The sequence below is a fragment of the Synchiropus splendidus genome, chromosome 16, assembly GCF_027744825.2.
Source record: "Synchiropus splendidus isolate RoL2022-P1 chromosome 16, RoL_Sspl_1.0, whole genome shotgun sequence".
NCBI lineage: Eukaryota > Metazoa > Chordata > Actinopteri > Syngnathiformes > Callionymidae > Synchiropus > Synchiropus splendidus.
In genome coordinates, this window is record NC_071349.1 from 10,906,953 (window position 1) to 10,928,153 (window position 21,201).

Genomic DNA, 21,201 nt, shown 5'->3' on the forward strand with positions numbered 1-21,201 from the left:
GCTTTACGGTGAATGGCCGACTGGTTCCGCACCAATGGCTCGCTACATTGTCATCATTCAAGTGTGGGACATTTTGACATTAATGTTGCCGTTAAACTGAAACAATGTAACCGATGAGAACGTTTTTAAGAGCAGGTCATTGTGAAGCCAGAGTCATTCCTACACTATCAAAACTCCCTGTGTTCTTTTCTAAAGCTGGTTCTGACCCGAGGGAGACTGGGTTCCTCTGGTGCATCTGCGACGGTTCAAGTTAATAAAAGTCATCTGCGATGGCTCTCTGACCTTGAAATAGGCCGTGAAATGGTGCCGCATGGCAGGAAGTGAGAGGGAAGAGCGCACGTGTGGCAGAGGAGAAGGAACAAAAATGAAGTGGGTCAGAGGGCGAGACTGTTTGCACGGAGTGAAGAATGTGCCACAGTTTATCAGACACGCCTTGTGGACTTGGAGAGTGTCAGACTCGTGTTGATATTCAGACTCCAGTGAGGAGAAGTGTGACCATTGCAGTGCTTGGTTGTGAGTTACAGTCGACCTGAACTTGCCTGGATGCTGGCTTCAGTGTGTGAAGTCTAGCAAGGGAATTCTCAGTTGCGTGGCTCTTCTTGGGTCACAGCTTGGGGAGGAGTGTGCGCGCGCGACCCTCTGGTGGCTGCCGTCCCCTCCAGTCCTTGTTAATCCATAACACAACATGTAGTAGTGTTGACATGGTGAGGCTGATCTGGCCCTGGTGTTGAGTCAACATGTATTAGCCACAGCTTATGAATCATGCTGCGGTGAGCATGTGTGAACTCGACCGGCGACGGCTACGAATTAAAACCCTTCAAACCTGCGACTTAATAGCTCATAGGAGGTTAAGCAGGAGTCATGGGTTTTAGCATCGTAACCCAAAGACTGGGGGCCAGATGTGGCTGAAATGTTTCTGACAGCTATTTTTATTTTTTGTTTTGTTTTTTGTGGTGTGTTAGAAATAAGTAGTTCAACTTGAGATGTGACTTTAAAACGCTTATTTTATTTTATTTTTTTCTGCTTAAAGTTCATTCTTGCTGGGAGTGATTCCAGTCTGTCTCCACAGTACAAACATTGGTTCCGTCTGTGTGCTGGTGTCTCTCTGTTGGAATCAGAGGCGGCCGGAACTGTCATGTAGTTGAAAACCCACAGGTGCTGCAGCTTCCACTTTCCAGGAAAAGAGCAGTTGGAGACTCTCACACACGCACACTGATGGTCCTGTCTCCTCGCTGTGGGTTTCATCTGAACAACCCCGGAGATTTGAAGCAGCAACGCGAACATGCCCTTACTTGGCCAGCTGAGTGAGTCTTGTCCGATCCGCGGGAAGAACGGCACTGGCCCCTTGTGGCTCCTGGGGGGCATTACATCATCTCTTATTTTTATAGAATTTTGGTTTGTTGGACAGTTTCCGCGTGAATCTTGCACAAAAGCCGTTTGTGGAGTTGAATACCTCAGAGATTTGAGCACTTGAAACAGGAGGCTTTTTTTCTGTGTGTCCTGGCGGCGATGTTCTCGACAAACTTGTGAGATGTCTCTGTCTTCTCTGAGAGCTGCCCGTCACTCCAGAGAACACGAGCTTTTTTCTTTCAAATTCACCTTTGTGGAAAGTCCAACGACTGACAAGGCATGAGTTCCAACTCTTACCTCAACCAGTCGCTGCTTCACTTCCCATTTCAGCTGTGCGAGCCATTGTGTCATCGTGGCTTTGCTCAAACAAGTGCCCGGAGCCCGGCACGTTCGCTGGAGAGTGTGGCAGAGGGTGGCTGAGATGGGATCATCTGGGCTCAGACATGTGGAGACTCTTGTTTCGGACCAGAACCCGCGCACGAGAGGCAAGTAGCAGCTGCGTTTCCACGTGGATGACACATCTAAGATGCTTGTGAGGCTTTTTGGAAGCGAGTCAGGTCCTAACAGGGGAGTAGACAGTTGTTCTGGCGCTGTCGTCGGAACAGCAGCGCAACTTTAGAACAAGTGAGGAGATGAACGGAGACTGTGAACCGTCATGCTGGGTTACACACCGCGGCCATGTGTTCACTGGCTGAAGTCATGGAGCAGGGAGGAAGTGAGCTGAGAGAATAGAGGAAGTTAGAAAGCAGGAAGCTAGTGCCAAACATCTGCTGGTGTGACTGCAGAGGTCAACTGTGAGGGTGAACAAAAACCAGTTCTGACCCAGAAAGGGACCAACGGCCCATTGGGTTCAGTGACAGACATGTCTGGACATGCTCCCAGCCATCACTCTGGGAGTTCTGGGACCTGAACACGAGTCATCTGAATTGAGGATGTGATCACTGGGTCGTGGGTGTCAGGACTAGATATGTTAGGTGACGCCTGGTGTGAACTCCAGACAAGTCCTCTTCGTTTGGTTTTTATTTCGTTCCATTTGATGCTATGAGTTTTGTAGCTTATTCATTTTATAGTAGGTTATTGTTGTAATGCTTATGTTAAAGACCTTTTTTAAACATGTATAGCATTTTTTCCGATGTAAGTATTTAAGGAAGGTCTCCAGTTACCTGGTACACGGTCATCCACCAGATGGCGCTAGTCTCTTGATTTGACTCAGAAGTGATGTGATACATTTCTCACCTCTCATATGGAGGTGAGACTTTCGCTTTTAAACAAGTTCCTTTTAAAGCAGCCGTTTATCCTCCAGTGTTTCATGTCATGCTCTTTGTGATCATTTTTATAATAACAAGTCAAGTTTTACTCTAGTTTTTAAAGCTAGGATGTAGCCAGCTAGCTAGCAACAGCGCCACTCTCAAGTCAAACTGTGTCTTTGTTGTCTTTTGCTGTTGTCTTTAAACTCTTGAAAGTAAATAATGTCTTGCCTACGGCTGTTGTAGAATGAGTCTCATATCACTTGGATAGAAAAGGACTTTGCTGGTATGAAGATGCAGGTAAGCTCCACCCCCTCTGCTCTGCAGCTTCCTCTGACTAATGGAGCTCTGTTTGTCCAACAAGAACGTTGTCGCCAACCTTTTCTGGGTGTGAAATGATGCAGCGTCATGGGAGCCCTGTGAACTTCTGTCATTTGTTGAGATGGAAAGTCGTGGCTGTGAGAGGTGTGAATCTGTCGGACGTAAACAAGCTCCACTGTGTGTGTGTGTGTGTGGAACATCTCCATCCTCCCCAGCAGGTGACGCCACGTCCTCCCTGCTCCCCCACTTCCTGTCTTCTTCTTAATACTGACCACTTCTCTTCTATTCATGGACTCATGAGTGATGACAGCAACACCATTAGTCAGTGTGTTTCAACTGTGTAGTCATCTGTGAGTGTCTTGAGAAACACTCCTGACTCTCCTTTTAAGCTGAACTTGAGTTGGTGTGAAGGAACAACCTGCTGGAAACGCACCTATATCTGCCTCGCGAGCTGCTTACCGCACCTTCAAGCAGACGCTCGGTGGTTGGTCTTGTGGAGTGCAGCACTGTGAGAATGATTCGCTTCTTCCTTCCTGCCGAAATTGGTTCCCGTTCAGCTGTAGTCAGTGACACATCACTCACACTCAGCGAGCGAGGGAGGGAGGACAGAAGAGCTGAGGAACAAGATGAAAACTTCAGAGTGGCACTGAGGACAGGTCCAGCCAGCAGCGGCTGCGGGGAGCAGAGGGATGTGAGGCTTTTGCGATGCCGGCTGCAAGATGGAGAAGCGAAGGTTCAACCTGAGCCCCCTGCTGAGTCTCTACCTGTCCAAGAAGACCAGGGTGCTGACCGGCGGCTGCAGGTCAGCGGCCAAGTTGGACGTGAGCAGCAGCACAGCGGAGGCACAGAGGAACCTGTGGACGGTAAAATCCATGAGAGTAGTGAGGAAGGTCCTGCTGGCTGGGCAACTTGACACACGTTCTCTTGCAGTGTTTTTTTTTTTTCACTCAGTGTAAAACAGTTGTTTATTCAGACGACGTGTTCAGAGTCGGATGGGGACAGTTGTGACAGCAGCTCACCTTTTCTGAGTTCCTCCTCTTTAATCCCGGATACATCATCAGTTTTTTTCATCCCAAATATCCCAAACAACGAATGGCAGCTTGTATCTTGAGGGAGTCGTAAGTCAATGGTCATGACTTGGCACTTCAGGGCACGTAGAAGAAGCTGTTCCTGCAACATTTAAAGGAAAAATGGAGTTGTTGGATAGGAATATGGTGTTTCTTCTTTGTGATCTGATATCTTTAATTTGCTTATCAGCCATATTGAATGTGCAAAGAGGCAAACGGTGAACACAAAGTCCTCCAGGAAGTGAGTGGCTGGTGTTTGCGCTGCTGCTTCTGTTCTGGCGGGTGTGGATGAAAACACTGGTGCTGGGTGGACCTGGGTGTTTGTGTGGTGCACAGCTGTCAGAGTCCCGCCCTGCTGCTTCAGTGAAACTGCCGCAGCTCAACCACTGCTTCCCGAAAACACTGATAAACAGACTCACTCTATTGCTGGGGGATCAGAGAAACCCCCTCGCAGGTGTTGTCGAGCAGCTTCTGCCTTCTGCTTCCTTTTTCCGCCATGACGTGTCATTGTTTACCGCGCCTCACGCTCTGAACTGAACGTATCATTTTGGTTTTGCAGGATGACGAGGAGATCAAGGAGATCAACATCACCCACGTGGTCAAAGAGGGCTCGGAAAAGGCCGACGCCTCGCAGTTCGAGCTGCTCAAGGTGTTGGGGCAAGGCTCCTTCGGCAAGGTAACGGGAGCGCCACAGACTCTTGCTGCTGCCGGCTGTGACGCCGCCTGTTTGTGACTGCCGCAGGTGTTCCTGGTGCGGAAGGTGACCCCACCTGACGCCAACCAGCTCTACGCCATGAAGGTGCTGAAGAAGGCCACGCTCAAAGGTTTGACGGGAACTTTCATGCCTTTTCATCTGTAACCACTTCATGCAAAAACCTATGAAAAGTGAACGCAGACTCCTGCCGCATCCTCACTCTACACCGAGTCCATCTTTGCTGGAGGCTTTGGTGTTGGTGAGACTCCAGCTGGACTCTTCACTGTTGCAGTCGATGTCTGCGCTGAACAGACAGTTGCTTTTGGGAGGAGCATCACCCAGCTCCTTCAGTGAATCCAACCCAACGTTTAGCGAAACCCGTGGATTAGTTCGGGTCATAACCCCAGTCGGACCCTGCTCAGCTCAGCCAATGATCCTCGACTAGGACAAAAACCACATTGATCCTCTTAGATCTGAGCTCAAAATCCTCCTCTGAGTTCACGTCCGAGAGCGACTCGCTCTGCTGTTGAAAGAGACCTGCAGGCCGCCGTTTCTTTGGAATTGATAAGGTGACACAGGTGGCCAAAACAAAGATCACACACATGGATGTTTGCTCTGAACTCTTGATTTGTTGTGGGAAGATCTTGACCGAGCCTTCTTCAGCACCTTCCACACATGCGTTTCAGTCCAGACTCTGTGATGGTGGTGCCATCGTGGAAGGAAGAATCCATGGACAGAATGGGTCGAAGGTGAATTGGGGGAGATCAAAGGTCCATTCATTTGAACGGACTGTCAGTCGTCTACAAATCGTGTCAATGCTGCACATTGTCGACTTTTCAAAGTCTGATGCAGCTCTGGCTGTAGAAGACTGAATTACTTTGTAAAGTGAATAACACTGTTCAAGGTAACAGCTGAAGTTCATGGTGAAGTGGCAGCTGAGTCTCTGAAAGCTCGTGACAGGATTCTGCTCTCACTGCTGTCAATTCAACACATTTGCTCAGGGACTTTTGGAAATTCATAAATTGAGAAATAAAACTGGACCCCCAAAGTGATGTCAAATCACTTGGTCCGGCAGCAGCCTCACTGGGTGGAAGGAATGCGTGGGTTCCACTTCATATGACAACTCTGTTTTCCTCCCACTGTCCTCAAACATGCTGACAAAGTGGCCCTTCCATCACTTATCGCTAGGAATCGATGTCACACAGCTCCATGTTTCTCTTTGTGCCTCAGTGAGGGACCGCATGAGGAGCAAGATGGAGCGGAACATCCTGGCCGACGTTAACCACCCGTTCATCGTCAAACTGCACTATGGTGAGCGACGTCAGCGCTGAAATGCGGTGAGTCAGCAGTTTTCCGAATGAACTTTCCTTCCTCTGAAGCCTTTCAGACTGAAGGAAAACTCTACCTGATCCTGGATTTCCTGCGAGGAGGAGACCTGTTCACCAGACTCACCAAGGAAGTGGGTGACTGACCGCCGCAGGTCATGCAGCTGCTGACCTCCTGCCTGAGACTCTCCCGCTGTCTCTCAGGTGATGTTCACAGAGGAGGACGTCAAGTTCTACCTGGCCGAGTTGGCTCTGGGGCTGGACCACCTGCACAGCCTGGGCATCATCTACAGAGACCTCAAGCCTGAGAAGTAAGAGCACAGAGAGAATGTCTGCTGTTATGACATGCTTTTATTGCCACTGAACTGGTTCTGATATGCAATAATACAATAAATCCTGCCATAACAGCCAGAGAGGATGAAGCCTTAATCCTGGGAAATATAGGTTCAACTGCGTCTGACTCAGGGTCTCACTCTCCTTATATAACAGAGCTTTTTATTGCTGCTGTACATTTGAGAAGTGCTATAAAACATTTCTTTGTTATTTTTATAGTACTAGTGTTAGAAATAGTGTTACTGTGGTGGATCATTTTTCAAATGAATATATCTTTAAGTAATAATGTATCACTTTATCACTTTCAAAGAATAAAAGAAATGAAGGTTGAAGAACACCATCTTACTGTTTTAGTTATATTGCAGTTGGTTGGGTTTGTTTTGGTCGAATGGCTGTAGAAGCATCGCCAGTTACGTGACAAATTTAAATGACTATGCGTTTTTGACTGAAGTAACAGTTAAAATACAAAAAGGATTTATCAAAAACAATGATACACTTATATATTTATAGTATTTAACATGTTTCAAATGATGTTTTTTGTGCTAGGACTGGAGCAGCCTGGTGGTCTCACTCTCACTGACATGGATTTGAGTGAGACTAAACCAACCATAAGTAGAACTAACGATGAATCATGTCGGTCAGAAGTTTCTCCACTGCTCTTGGAGTAGGTTGTGTACCTGCTGTGTTTGGGCAGTTCCAGATTAAACCCGTGGTAAAATACAATTCTGGTTTTCTTGGCGCCAGACGTAGGTGCACTGTTGACGGAGGCTTGCCTGTGGAGGGTTCTTCTGAAATCCCAAAGCTCAAGTGTTGTTTCTGTCTTGCAGCATTCTGCTGGATGAGGAAGGACACATCAAGCTCACAGGTCAGTCGCTCTCTCTGGCTGATCAGATGAACAGTGACTCGGCTGAATGAAGCCACTCCTTGCTTGAGCTCCGAGTGTGAGAGTCAGCAGAATCATCTCAGCGGTTTGTGGGGTTTCATCACTTCTCAACAAACAGGAAGCCATAGCGGAGCTGGTGTCTTCTCCAGAGAAACTGCTGTGATGAAAACGTTGAGCTTTCTGCTCACTCATGGACGTCTCTGACGCCACTCTCTCTGTCACACTCCAGCAACCTTGTTGACCTACATATCTGAGTTGTGACACCCTTATCTGAGCGCACTCGTGTTTCCTGTCATCAATACCAAGATTCACTTCCGTGTTTGCTGCTCGATGCAGGAGAACAAACTGCTGCTTCATCTACAGTTGTAAACATTGTCTCTAAAGTGCCACCACCTTGTTTGTCTGTCAGACTTTGGTCTGTGTAAAGAAGCCATCGGACATGAGTCCAAAGCCTATTCCTTCTGTGGCACTGTGGAGTACATGGCACCAGAGGTGGTCAACCGGCAGGGCCACACCCACAGCGCCGACTGGTGGTCGTTTGGAGTACTGATGGTGAGGGCCTGTTGATGTGTGAGAGTGAGAAACGTGCTGTCGCTCCACCTGACGCCTCTCTCCTCCAGTTTGAGATGCTGACAGGAGCGCTGCCCTTCCACGGCAAAGACCGCAAAGAAACCATGAACCTCATTTTAAAGTGAGTCTTCTCCACGTGATCCGTGAAGCGGAGCGACCCACGGTGCCTCAGCTGTCTCACGCCTCTCTGCAGGACCCGTCTGGGGATGCCACAGTTCCTGAGCGCGGAAGCTCAGGCGCTGCTGCGAGCTCTCTTCAAGAGGAACCCGGCCAACAGACTCGGTGAGCTTCATCTGTAGAGGTGTTTGAAGCTGCTGTCTCACCGCGCTGCTCTGATGGCCAGGGTCTGGACCCGACGGGGTGGAAGAGATCAAGCGCCATGAGTTCTTCGCCACCATCGACTGGAATGTAAGTGAGGAGCTGCCCTCTCTCCCAACCGACCTGTCCGTCACACCATCCCTTCTGTCCATCCAGAAACTCTTCCGAAGAGAGGTGAAGCCTCCGTTCCGCCCGGCTGTGGCTCGCCCGGATGACACCTTCTACTTCGACTCAGAGTACACGTCCCGCACTCCCAAAGGTCCGGCCTTATCTTAATCATCTGCCGTCATTGTTCTTGTCAAACACAATGTGAAAGACTGGAAGACTCAGCAGTGAGTTGCTCTTCCAGACTCCCCTGGCGTGCCCCCTAGTGCCGGAGCCCACCAGCTCTTCAGAGGCTTCAGCTTCATTGCATCCACTCTGTTAGAAGAGGAAGGCTTGACGGAGCCGGTCCAGCCCCCGCCTCACCCGGTGGTCCAGGTCAGAATGAAAGACAGATGAAGCATAGGACTTGGTAGTTGCTGGCAGTGGCCACTAGATGGCTCTCTAATCCTTGGCTTTGCACAGCGAGTCTTTTCAAACTGAGCGAAGTCATTGTTCCGGTGATGTTTTCTGCACAGCAACACTCAAGTTAAAGCAATGTCGTCTTTGACTGTAGCAACTGCACGGAAAGAACCTGCTGTTCAGCGATGGTTACGTCCTAAAAGAGGACATCGGCATGGGCTCCTTCTCTGTCTGCAAGCGCTGCATCCACAAAGCCACCAACATGGAATATGCTGTCAAGGTCAGAAGGTCCAGGACCAACTGCCTTTCAAGAAAAAGGAGTCAAATGTTTCGTTTTGTTTGTACAGATGATTGACAAGACCAATGCCGACCCGTCGGAGGAGATCGAGATCCTCCTGCGATACGGCCAGCACCCCAACATCATCACTCTTAAAGACGTGAGCGCCACCTGGAGTCGGTCTGCGCGAGTGTGTCACTGACGCCCGTGTGTCTGTGCGTGTCAGGTCTACGACACTGGGAAGCAGGTGTACCTGGTCACGGAGCTGATGCGCGGAGGAGAGCTGCTGGACCGAATCCTCAAACAGAAGTCCTTCTCCGAGCGCGAGGCCAGCGCCGTCCTGCACACCATCACCAAGACGGTGGAGTACCTGCACTCTCAGGGGGTCAGTGAGGAAGACTCCTGCTCTTCTTCTTCTTCTCTTCTGTAGAACAAACCCTGCACCTTCTCACTCCTCATTACCGGGAAAAGAACTGAATGAAATCATGCTGAAGTCAGTGGGGAAAAAAAAAAAACATGCGCTCCCCTGATTGTCCACTAGGTGGTGCACAGGGACCTGAAGCCGAGCAACATCCTCTATGTGGATGAGTCTGGAAACCCCGAGTCCATCAGGATCTGTGACTTTGGCTTTGCTAAGCAGCTGCGTGCTAACAACGGCCTGCTGATGACGCCGTGCTACACGGCTAACTTTGTAGCTCCGGAGGTGAGCACGGTTCTCCTCTCTCTTGCCAAACTGGTCCGACCCGGTGGGATGAAGGTTTGCCTCTGTTCGCCGCAGGTGTTGAAGCGGCAGGGCTACGACGAAGGCTGCGACATCTGGAGTTTGGGGGTGCTGCTGTACACCATGCTGGCAGGGTGGGTGATCACCTGGTCCAGGCTCCTCCTCCTCACACGTGGTCTCACCTTCACTCCCTCCCGCAGATTCGCACCCTTCGCTAACGGGCCGGAGGACACTCCCAACGAGATCCTGAACCGGATAGGCAACGGTCACTTCAGCCTGAGCGGAGGGAACTGGGACACGGTGTCGGACGCTGCCAAGGTAGGATGTTGGTGGTGTTCCGCTTCTGCCCAGCGTCTGATCCAACATGTTCTCCCACCAGAGCCTTGTTTCCAAGATGCTCCATGTGGACCCGCACCAGCGGCTGACGGCGAGGGAGGTTCTGAAACATCCCTGGATCGTCCACCGAGAGAAACTGCCCAACAGCCAGCTGCCCCACCAGGACGCCAAACTGGTCAAGGTGAGTAGGTCATAAGCCCCTGCAGATGTCCATGATTTAGCTCCACATGAAGCAGCTCCTGCAAGATGGAGCTGAGCGTTTTCTCAACTGTTACACAAACACAAGTGTTAATGGAGTAACCTCAGTCCGGCATCCAGCATCGATTGCTGACGTCAGCAGAACATGACACTGGCTTGCGGCGAAACTAGATAACATGTCGCTATGCTAATGGGTTCACAAGATGTGAAAAGGTGGTGAAGTTGCTGTGCGCTGCAACACAGACCTGTTTTTGCTCCCACTGACTCACAAGATAAACAGGAGTACAGTGGCTCTAAATTTCAAATGTAATATGTCAAATTTAGGTGCAGATGGTGGCCGTTGCGCATCTTTAAATAAAGCTCAATATTGGGAAAAGCTAACTATAAAAAGCATATCAGACACCTGGGAAAATAAAGCCACATCCGAGGGCGTGTTTGTGCTGTGAACTGACCCATGTGACGCCGACCCTGCAGGGCGCCATGGCAGCCACCTACTCGGCGCTGAAGAACTCTCAGCCCACCCCGGAGCTGAAGCCCATCGAGAGCTCCTTCTTAGCTCAGCGGCGAGTCAAGAAGCTTCCGTCCACCTCCCTGTAGAGACTGCAGAAAAAAAAAACCCGCTCCACTCGCAGAAGAGCGCCCCCCTCCACCCAGTCCGCTTGCTTGGAGATAAAAAACCAACCAGCCAAGGAACTCCGGTCCTCCTCTCGTGGCCTCAGTCGTCCTGCTCTCGCTCTCATCCTTGTTCTGGCAGCAGCTTTTTCGGACAAAAAAGGAGGACAAAAAAAAGGGATTTTTCTTTGGCAGATGTGTTAGTACCGTGTGTCTGTGTGTGCGTGTGAACCTGTTCATGCATGACCTGCCGCAGCGCTGGTGTTGGACTCAAGACGACAAAACGTTTCTCCTGCTGCTGCACGCCTTCTCCGTCTGCTTGTTCTGTTGCTACAGTTGGTTAGCTTTATATTACCGGTTGTGCTGCCAAAAATCAGTGTGTGCCGACGGCCCGCAACCCTCCGCACTGTTGTTTCAGTGTTATTTTGGAAGCTTATTGTTATTATAAATACGGAAGGTTTTCGCTCCGAGAACGTTTGTGTGCATGACTTGAAGTGTGCGAGTGTGTGGGATGCCGCAGGGTCATGTGCATGGTCCTCCGCCGCTCACCTCGCTCCTGTTGCTTTGCCTCCAGCTCTGTGTGAGACGTCATGTAGAATCGGTGGCTTTCTGTGAAAGAAACTCGACTAAGAAACAGTGTGGCATGTCGCCATTTGTTTTCTCCTGTTTTTCCTTCACGTTTTCTCGACGGCTTCCTCGTCTTGGCTGCTTTGGTTGTTCATTGTTTTCCCCTTTTCCGTCTCAAGAAAGTGTTGATTTTAGAGCGGTAAATGACACGTCGCGGTCGCAACAGCAGCACAGGTCTTCTGCTCCGCCGCTGGCTGCTGCGCTCCTTTCCTCCTATATTCGATCATTTTCTATTCCCAAACACATGTGAGTAGCTTCCTGTTGTCGGTCCTGTCTCCAGCTCAGTGCCTGGGACTCGCAGCTGAGGCTGAATGTCTCACATGGAAACCAAGACTGTGCGCAGCAGTGGAGGAGACCTGTGCTGCTCAGTCATCTATGAACCAGCTGTCTTACCTCAGAAAAGGGATCAAAGTTATATTTCAATTATTGTTTGGTGATTAAAAAACAAAAAAAAGAGAGAAAACTGTCCCTCGTTTTGACGAAGAATGATGGTAACTGTATGATAAAGATGAAGATTTTTCTATCTTTCAACTATTAAAGATTGAGTTGCTACTACTACACCTGGTCTGTTTTGATTGATTTGATATATTTATTTTTCTTCCCTCACGTTTACCCTCATGACTTTTATGGCGATTTGCACTTGTGTAAATCTAATAAAAGTGTCCCTCCTGGATTTCTATGGCGATTTCTAAATAAGTGGTAAACTGCAGCCATGTTACTCTGCTGCAGCCTGCGGTTTCATAAGCACCAACACATCTCACACTCCTTCACCTTCACCTGCTGCGCCTGCTGAATGTTCTTATGTAACAGTCGCGCGGCAACAGCTTGCACTGAGGACGCACCAGCTCTTACCTCTTCATTAATTCATGCAGCCATTAGCGCTCGCGGATGTTGCCTTGAACTTGCTGTCAATAATTCACCAAGTCTTTTCCCAGCGGCAGACTGGACGGCTCCCTCAACTGGAGCTGCCAAAACAGAAGCAGTCAGATAATTTAGCGCTGTCTGTGAGAGGAAATCAGAGCTGGGTGGTGTATGTGAGGCGCAGAACTGTCCATCATCCAGTAAATATTCTGAAAGATCACTTAGATTTATCAGAGCAACAAGTCATATTATTCTTGTGACGCTCCAAGTTGACAAAACATTAGAACATAGAACGCAGCTCTTTCTGACCCTGCTGCCACCAGCTGTCCCACTGTGCTCATTGCTATCAACACTATTTCAAATGCTAAACAGGGTGCTGAATAATACTGAGTCGGAAACTGGTTGGCAAGTCTCCTTATGTGGTGTGTTCAAGTTCAACAAGTCATTTTTAATGTTGCATAATCTGCCACGGTTTTCTCACAGCAAACGCAGCTGAAGTCTGCCTCTGAAAATGAAACCTCAATGAGGAAGAGCGACACACGGTTGTGCTCTCTTGCCCACGCAGCTCAGATTATTATAATCTGGGTGCTGTTTGAGAGATTTGGTTCCAGTTTTCCATCAGGGAGTCACTTTCAACAGGAGAGGAGATGGCAGCAGGCGATTGTTTTTGGTTTCAGTTCGAGTCATGACCTTGTGTGCAGTGAACTCTGGTTTGGGAGGTGGTGAGGGTAATCTGAGCATGTCATATTGCCCACTACATGTGGGATTAGATTGGAGTGAGCTGGATGTTGTGCAACCGACAGTCTTCCCAAAAATATTGGATCTCAGCCCTTTACGCATCGCGCCAAGATCTCAATCCCGAATGACATAACAAGAAAAGAGTCGCCATCATTAATCCAACAACTGTTGACCTTTGCTGTTTAAAGTTTGAAATGACAGACTATTATTATTATTATTTTTCCATTCCCACACTCCCGATCAAGCTTGACCGTCTTTCTTCCATGGTTTCAACTGGATTGTGTGAACACTACTGCCACCTGCTGTCCCATGGAGCTGGTTGGAATGTAACCATTACTAATATCTACTATATTTCAAAAGCTAAGACAGTATTTGATTAAATAGATACTGGTATTGAGCTGCTTGGCAGCCTAGATCTCAACATTTATAAACTCCAATTCTTGAACTCTTCATCAGTCTTTGTCCTGTTTGTTGCTCTACTTAATAGTTCTGACTTTGATTCCAACAGAATAGCTCTAGCGGGGCCGTGCTATGTAACTTGATGAGCCAGATGTGGCCCCCGGGCCTGGAGTTTGACACCCCTGTGTTAAACACTGCAGTAATTTCCACCACACACCTCTGACGTAAGTGACTTAAAGTTGGAAAGATTCTTTCCCACTGCACTTGGCTGCATCATCCGATTGTGTTACCTGCGATCAATGTTAGTCTAGACAGGAAGTCGACGGCAGAAGGAGCTAAAAGTAAATGATATGTGGGACGTTGAGGAAACAGTTGAATCAACGCCAGTTATGGATTTTTTTTCCCCCCCCAGTTAAAACGGAGGCAAATATCTCGATGTTGGCTCCTGATATCATGGATAGATTTCAGTGCAACAGTAGGACAATAATTATGATGTAATACATTATTATTATATTATGAAAGCAGGGTTCAGGAGGCAGATGGTTCACAGGAAGCTGATGAGAAAATGGGTCAAGTGGACTTGGTGGCGAGGCGAACTGGGACATGCTGGTGATACAAGCGCAGAGCGGAGCATCACCCCCCTCTATCTGACAGGGAGGGGTTGCTAGGGGCAACGGTGACAGAGAGAAGCAGGCAGCAGCTGGTGGGATGGATGACAGGAGAGAGTGGTGGCTGAGTGATGCCCGGTGTCTCCGCCTCGCATCGCTGAGCAAAGCTGATCAAAGCGCAGCTCCAGATGAAGCCAAACAGAAGCAACAGCAGCTGACGTGCTCTTGAGCTGCCAATGAGCTGGCGGGAAGCCCCGCCCACTCAGGATGCAGAGACAGCAGCAGCGCTCAGTGAATGGAGCAGTTCCCACACTGCATCAGTGCACTTCCCGGCTCCGACTCAAGCAACAGCGACCATGAAGAGGCGACAGGAGGAGGACACCAGCGACGACATGGTGGCTGCTATTGGAAACGCTGAGCCGCAGCTGGACCTGAGTCCAGAGTCGCCTTCCTCGCCTCCTCTTCCTCCGTTATCGATGCCATCTTCTACCTCCGCGTCCCGGCTCCTGGCTCTCGCCTCGCCAGCCACCCGCCGCTCCATTTCCATGGGGGACTTCCGCAGGGTGACGCTGCTGGCCGGATCCGAGCCCCACTCGCTGTCGGCCACGGCCCCCTCCTCCAAACTGGTCACCCCGAGCTCCAGCATGGAGTTTGAGGCAGCGCGCCGGCGCCTTCTGGAGGTGGAGGAGCGTCAGCGGGTCATCAGGGAGATGGAGCGGCGTCTGGAGGAACTCAGGGAGGTGTTTGTGCGCTCCGAGCAGGAGGTGGTGGTTCACGGGGAGCTGGTGTCCAGGATTTCCAGCACGGCCCAGCAGGGGGAGCTGTACGTGGCGGAGAACACTCAACGGCTCAAGAAGGGCCTGCGGTTTAAAAAGCATCGGCCCACCATCGTGTTCTCGTCGATGCTTGGACTCCGCACGTGCCTGCCGTGGCCGGTCAAGCTCAAGTAGGACGCTAACCACCCGCAAAAAGACTTCCATCTTTTCTAGCTACAGTGACACTGCTGCTTTCCACCTTTTTGCTCTTGTAACCTGAGGCTGGTCCTTCAGGTCTTTGAGTGCCTGCCTGTAAGATGCTTTTCATTCCGTCACCGGCTCTGCTCTCCATCCAAAAGATCATGAAGCTGCTTCCATGCTGCATAGATGAGTCACGGTGCTGCCAGGAAGCCAGACTCACCACGAGGAGATTGAGGAACAAGAGGTGCCGTTAAAGAAGCCTGCACGGTTACATAAATCCAAGGTGAACATGATGCAACTGGAAGAAACGTGCCTTGGTTTCACTCGGGCAGGAACAAAAGCGACACACAAGCCGACGCCAGGACATTTCCACCCAGTCACCTCGCAACCACTCAGTGCTCCAAAACAACCGAATGTAACCACTGAAACATTCCTAGAAAGACGCAGAATAGAGGCGTGATAACTGACTCCAGGGGTTAAAACATGCAGAGGAGGTGAAGGTAGGTCATCAATCAGCACAATAGTTCCTATTCATTCAGGGATGACACGTCGAAGCCAAGGCTTTCGGTGTGCAATGTTTTTATCTGTCTGTGATGTGTCTGCTGCAGTGCCTTGACTCTGCAGCAGACCTGAGTGTGCAGGACGGAGAAGCCCACACACCCGCGGCTGCTCTTTTTCTGTCCGTGCAAGGACAAGTGAGGAGGACGACTGGGATGCTGGATTAAAGCTTTCCAATCTGAAACAAATGCCCTTCAGCTACAACAAACAGTGCAGTGATGGTGAAAGAGTGAAAACTAAAGTGGCACCTGGAACAACTGGGGAATACACAGTAACTACTGCATAGCTATGATCATATTTTTGGTATTTTTACAAAGTATTTTTAAGTTAATATTTTTAAGCTTCTGTATTCAGTTATTTTAGCTTTTTTTTAATATTAAATGTTGTGGCTTTTCTGTTGTACTGCCATTTTTTGCTCCTAAGTCAACATATTTTGAGAAGAAGTTTCCACATCATACTTCAGATAAAAATGAGAAGCTATTTTGGTTTTGTTTCCTAAATTTCTCGTGATCCAGATGGAACACTAGTACACCTTAGTTTAACCGTCAGGTTCTTTTTCTATTGAAATGTTTGGTAGCAGTCAGGCAACACATGAACAGGGTTGTAATAACAGACGAAGGGCGAGTCTAAAATATGGCTGCATCTCCTGGCGCGCCAGTAGATATAGGCATCTAACACACTGCCACTTTAGGACAAGCACAAAGCTATTGCAGTATTTATCGGCGCTCAGGTGCTTTTCATAACAATTTAAACAGTAGAGCTTTGACATTTCGAACTGAAATGTTCCTTTAGAGCAAAGTTAGGACGCTACGTTGCCAAGGACACTTTCTGTCTTCGTGTACATCTACACCAAAATATAACTATTCAGATGAGTTGGCTTAGCTCATGCATAAGTGAAGGTTCTAGCTGGCCTTACGCACATGTATCCGCGGCCCTGTGTACCTGCAGCTACAGCTCTATATTGCGTTCCACATGCCTTACGCAGTTTCTGTACTGTTGAAAGTGAACACATGATTTCCCAAAGATCGCTGGGCCCACTCGCAGGATGAATGTACATTTTCTTCTCCAGGCTTTTGTGTACACCGAGTCATTTACAGCCCTTTACTTTCCACAGGTCTGCTCTAGTTTTACTCTGACATCTATGCGAATATTTGGCTTTAATTCTAGCTTGTAATGTTTTAGTTGGATGAATTTCCTCTGAAAACTGCTACTTGCGTTGCTTCTCTGTGATTGTATGCATTTGAAGTCACATCTTTTATTGACTACATAGGTCAAAAGTTGTGTGAATGTCCTACTTTGTCGTGTTTTGTTCCACTGGTTACGTCAGTAACATGATGACTAGGAGGCTCATCCTGGTGAGAGAAGCTCTTAGGTGCTACACATGTACCACACTGGGATTCACCATAGCTGAACAGAACGGAACAATTCTGTACTTGAGCACATGCAGATATTCATTTTTCAATGCTGGTGGATTTTGTAAATGATGCTGAATTAATAAATGAAGAAAATGACATGACTGAAATGTTTGTGTTTCTTTGTGAGAGTTCAGGTTGTTACTCTTTTAAGGTGCCACTTGAGAAGATGGGTGGGTTGAGGGCCCAAGGTGGTGGTCGTGTGTCACTGAAATGACTTGACAGCTGCAAATCTGTGATAGTTACCAACTATGGAGAAGTTTTTGAAAAGAAAAAAATTATGAAGGTCGCCACCACCAACAGTAAAAACAGTTCATGTAAGCACCTGTTGAAGCTGGGTTTTTTAAAATTATTTTTTAATTCGTTTTTTGAGTTTGTTTTTAGTAATTTGATGGCGACACTTTCATTTACACTTTACCTATATCTTCTTTGGAGTTTAAATAAATATTTTTATTTTATGATATTTAGACATGGTTTTATTATATTTATTTTATTAACTTTTTCCAATTTTCTCAACAGTTTCCATCAAGTGTATGTTTTTATTTAGTAAATATGATGAACATGACTTCTGGTTCTGGTTCTGCCGCTTGTTGGACTTTTCTTTGACATAGATTTTTGAAATGATCACTTGGACGTCATTTCACAAGGTTTTGGTTTGTTTACGTGTAAGTCGATTAAATACGATTAAGTCAGTATTTAAGTAATGAATCAGTTCAATGGGCCCCGGGCCAATTTGTTCTGGGAAAGGTGGGCCCCGAGATCAAAAAGGTTAAGGAACCCTGCACTAAACACACCTCACAAAAGTAGAGTTTTCCAGCTGAAGATTCCACTACAGTTGTTCTCCACTCACATTGCGCTGAATTTACAAACGTCTGCTGCGACAAAATAGAAGGCTTGCGTAAGCACCGCAGGGGGCAGTGGTAAGACGCAGGCGGTCTAATGGAAAAATAGATGAGAATGGTTGTGTATCAACTGCAGCGAAGCATTTAAGAAGAAGAAGACACAAGTCTGTGACTCTGTGGTGTCATGGGATTGACAAAATGGACACGAATCTAGCAACCTGGCCCTTTAATGACCTTGCAGCAGCTCCGACCTTCAGGTCAGCAGGAAACCCAGTGCTGCACACGCCATCGTCAGCTCTGACGTCACTGAATATAATTTCCAAATCAGAGCCACCAGCAACTTTGAGCCCTTATTTAAGTTAGATAACTTAGACTCCCAGTCTTACGCGACAGGATTTCTACATTAAGCCTGTGTTCATTTTAAGAGGAAAGATTTTCTGCCTGCCATAGAATTTTCTATATTGTAACAGATGGTGTGGCAAACTTTGAGCTCTGTTTCAAAAATGGTTATATTTGATTCAAGCTGCAATTACATAATCCTGAGATTAGAAGAGGCTTTAGCGCACGATTCATGGATTACACAGTCCATTATATTTACATTACATCTTATACGTGGAGTGTGCGCAGTCACATTAGTCTGACACACATCCCCAAAAGTGCTCTCGCTTTAATAGTATTACATGATCCACAGACTTGAGTGGCAGTTATGTAAGGTAAAAAAAAAAAAAAAACAGGTTTGAATAGCACTGCACTGCGGACACACATGAGGTCAACAATCATCCGACAGGAGCCCAAATGTGACTGGGACATCTAAATCTGTCAGGATTTGCAAGCCAGGAGAGGCGGATAAGAGTGGAGCGTTAAAAAAAGATGAAGGGTTTTGACGTCACACGGCAGTTTGGTTTTCATGATTATGGTAGAGACCTTCTAAAATCTTATGTCAGTTTTGTACAACTGCGTTCATAAATGCATTTAGCTCAAGAGACAGATCAAATGTTTCCACTTACCATAATGGAAAAGAAAATTATTATATAAATCTGGACTATAGAGCGCACCGGAATGTCTAGATTTAAGAAGAAAAATAGATCTTGCTCGTATATAAGACGCACAGGTCTATAAGCCGCAGGTGCAGTGGTGCCGTCGGCGCCGTACAATGGTCAGTAAAAATGCACTTTGAAACTGTTTTGAGAACTTGAATCATGAACTTTTATTTACATTAAAGCATTGGGCGAAAACAGCGCGTTTTGAGTGTTTTAAGGTAAATAAAGCGCCTTGATGTAACAAGGTAATACGCTTTAGCCTGAGAAAATCCATGTATTAGCCTTGCTGCTGTATGAACCGCAGGATTCAGACCACAAGACAAAAAGTACTGGCTTATAGTCCAGTAATTACGGTATGTTTTGTAGTCGAGTTGTTCCCTCGTTCTAAATCAATATGCCAGATCATTTTGTAAACATTGAAAAATATAACTGTTCAGTCGGACAGCGTGTGGCAGTAGATTCCCAGACCTCACTAACACAACACATAAGCGATGAAAGCCCTCTGAACTACCCTCTCAGTGCTGAGAATCCTTCAAAAGATTTGTGGTCCCAGATGGTACATCACAACAAAACATTACCATCAGTTTCCTGTCCTGTTACAAACATCCATGTCAACACTATTTTGCTAACAGACAAACAAGCTGTGTTTTTATAAGGTAAAAATGTAATTACACTATATGACGAAGCACTTTTGCAGATCAGGTTTTACTGGACTTGGCACTGAATCCTTAAGCGTTTAAGGAAAAAAAGACATTTATGGCAATGCTAACGCAGTTAACTACATATACTGTGTCTCCGTCTACACATATTTAATTCTATTTTGCCTATTTTGCATACAGTGGTACCTCGGTTTTCGAACGTCCCGGACTTCGAACAAATTGGAGTTGGAACAAAAATGTCGAGATTTTTTTTTGCTTCTGATTTCAAACGAAAATCCAGAACTTGAACGCCCCTGAAAAAAGCCAGAAAAAACATAACGTGCACAGACCGATCAGTTGATCCATGAGGCGTTTTGTTATTGTGTATAACGCAGCCTCTGTATGCAGACGTGTCCTGTTAGCTACATTTGCTGACTGTTTTTTCTTCATATTGAGGTGTAAAGCCTTTCCTGTCTCCGCACTGGACCGTGGTAGAGTGTCACAGGGGAGGTGCTCGCTCTCCACACCTCCACTCCCGGGTTTGATGTCCTGTTGTGGGCTGGAGCTGGGACAGGGATGAGGCGAGTCTGGGACAGAGCGTGACTTGGTTTATGACTTTGTCACAGCCAAACTGCACAGAGGCGCACATTCAGAGCTGGACACGCACCGGGCACCTCTTCACTTCAGACTTCACTTTTATTAAAAATGCAGTAGATTTTATGCCAGCATAAATCATGATATTGCTGTTTTATATTGTTAGGAAGTCAGAGAAGTCTCCCAGTCTCTAACAAATCTTTGGTCAGAGAACAGTCCCTTCCTTTATGTTTTCCTCTGCGTCCATGCAGTCAACAAGTACATGGCGGCTGTAAAACCGCGGTCACAGTTGAGGCTTATTAGGAAGTAGCTTTTGTGCCTCAGGGTCTGAATTATTGAAATGATAAATTCTGTTGCTGTGTTGTCTCGCGGGTTTTACATTAAATCCTGGTTTACTTTGGTGACAATGAGCTGCATCTACTTTAGAGCACTGTGCAAATATGTTTATATTTGTAGTAGCCTGTTACTGTTAGCTTTATTTGGTAGCAACACTCAAGCAGGGCCACCTGCTCTTACTAGCTGGAGTGTTAGTCAACACCATTTAAAAGCTCCAAACTTATCCATACACGCGACAATCTCCCTGAAGGCAAATGTGTATTTTCAATAGTACTTAGCTGGATGTAACCACGGTTGGGTGAGTCGCCTTCCCGCTCCAACCTGCGCAGTCACATCCACCGGCTGCATCTCTGCGGCGCTCCATCAAGAGAGGGAAGTTAGCCTCTGTTTCAATACAAACATTCACAGGCAGATGGCGGTAGTACTCTAGATTAATTCACCTTGTCACCGACGAGGCTTTTTTTCCCCTTAACACCGAACTTTAATGCGACGAAGTTCAAGGCGAACTGTCAAATCTCTGGTTGGCAAAATGGCCTCCAAAGGAAGTCGGCGATTACGTCATGGCTGCCTCGACTCATCACGATGTTAACTTGCTAATATGTCCCGCAAAACACGACCGTTTATCAAAGTTTGTTTGATTTTGAGAACTTAATTGATGTGAGTCTTTTTGCTCCATTTCCCCCCTTAGTTATGCCATGGATTGAACAGTTCGAAATGCTTGATTTTGCTTATATTTTGGCAAAAATAAAACGTCAAGGGAACATAAACAAAACTTAGCCTAGCATTACGGCTCTTTTTTTCTTTTACACAAAACTATCCATTTGATTGATCAAAAC

General features: G+C 47.3%; 2 protein-coding genes and 1 long non-coding RNA gene across 6 annotated transcripts in view; 2 read left to right on the forward strand and 1 right to left on the reverse strand.

Moving 5' to 3' along the window:
- The window catches only part of rps6ka1 (ribosomal protein S6 kinase a, polypeptide 1), a 50,460-nt gene extending 38,539 nt beyond the window's left edge, over positions 1-11,921 (forward strand). The window contains exons 1-22 of one of the 4 annotated variants that reach the window (XM_053845540.1): positions 1,694-1,835; positions 2,844-2,897; positions 4,545-4,661; positions 4,728-4,809; positions 5,910-5,990; positions 6,059-6,138; positions 6,209-6,315; positions 7,165-7,202; positions 7,630-7,772; positions 7,841-7,911; positions 7,984-8,072; positions 8,134-8,198; positions 8,265-8,367; positions 8,458-8,588; positions 8,767-8,892; positions 8,960-9,049; positions 9,116-9,274; positions 9,431-9,592; positions 9,668-9,744; positions 9,811-9,928; positions 9,990-10,127; positions 10,619-11,921. In XM_053845540.1, coding sequence (XP_053701515.1) covers positions 1,794-1,835; positions 2,844-2,897; positions 4,545-4,661; positions 4,728-4,809; positions 5,910-5,990; positions 6,059-6,138; positions 6,209-6,315; positions 7,165-7,202; positions 7,630-7,772; positions 7,841-7,911; positions 7,984-8,072; positions 8,134-8,198; positions 8,265-8,367; positions 8,458-8,588; positions 8,767-8,892; positions 8,960-9,049; positions 9,116-9,274; positions 9,431-9,592; positions 9,668-9,744; positions 9,811-9,928; positions 9,990-10,127; positions 10,619-10,741 — 2,196 coding nt within the window. In that variant the 5' untranslated portion in view covers positions 1,694-1,793 and the 3' untranslated portion in view covers positions 10,742-11,921. Of the gene's footprint in view, positions 1-1,693; positions 1,836-2,843; positions 2,898-2,986; positions 3,782-4,544; positions 4,662-4,727; positions 4,810-5,909; positions 5,991-6,058; positions 6,139-6,208; positions 6,316-7,164; positions 7,203-7,629; positions 7,773-7,840; positions 7,912-7,983; positions 8,073-8,133; positions 8,199-8,264; positions 8,368-8,457; positions 8,589-8,766; positions 8,893-8,959; positions 9,050-9,115; positions 9,275-9,430; positions 9,593-9,667; positions 9,745-9,810; positions 9,929-9,989; positions 10,128-10,618 lie in introns of those variants that run through there. The other 3 variants (XM_053845538.1, XM_053845537.1, XM_053845539.1) reach the window with 3 other exon arrangements.
- Positions 901-20,927, reverse strand: LOC128747574 (uncharacterized). Its single transcript, XR_008412687.1, has 9 exons — positions 20,806-20,927; positions 20,640-20,715; positions 12,236-12,348; positions 7,015-11,365; positions 6,132-6,308; positions 3,938-4,088; positions 3,683-3,772; positions 3,383-3,590; positions 901-2,070 (listed from the first exon to the last, which is right to left on the reverse strand). It is a non-coding gene; the product is annotated as an uncharacterized LOC128747574 (long non-coding RNA).
- Positions 13,673-17,009, forward strand: LOC128747573 (uncharacterized). The gene has a single exon (XM_053845542.1). It carries the CDS (start codon positions 14,226-14,228, stop codon positions 14,937-14,939), a length of 714 nt encoding a protein of 237 aa, XP_053701517.1. The 5' UTR covers positions 13,673-14,225; the 3' UTR covers positions 14,940-17,009.
- Positions 20,928-21,201: the final 274 nt, after the last annotated feature.

Bases quoted from the DNA above. Each gene is read 5' to 3' on its own strand.
- LOC128747573 (XM_053845542.1), top strand. From the start codon at position 14,226: ATGAGCTGGCGGGAAGCCCCGCCCACTCAGGATGCAGAGACAGCAGCA.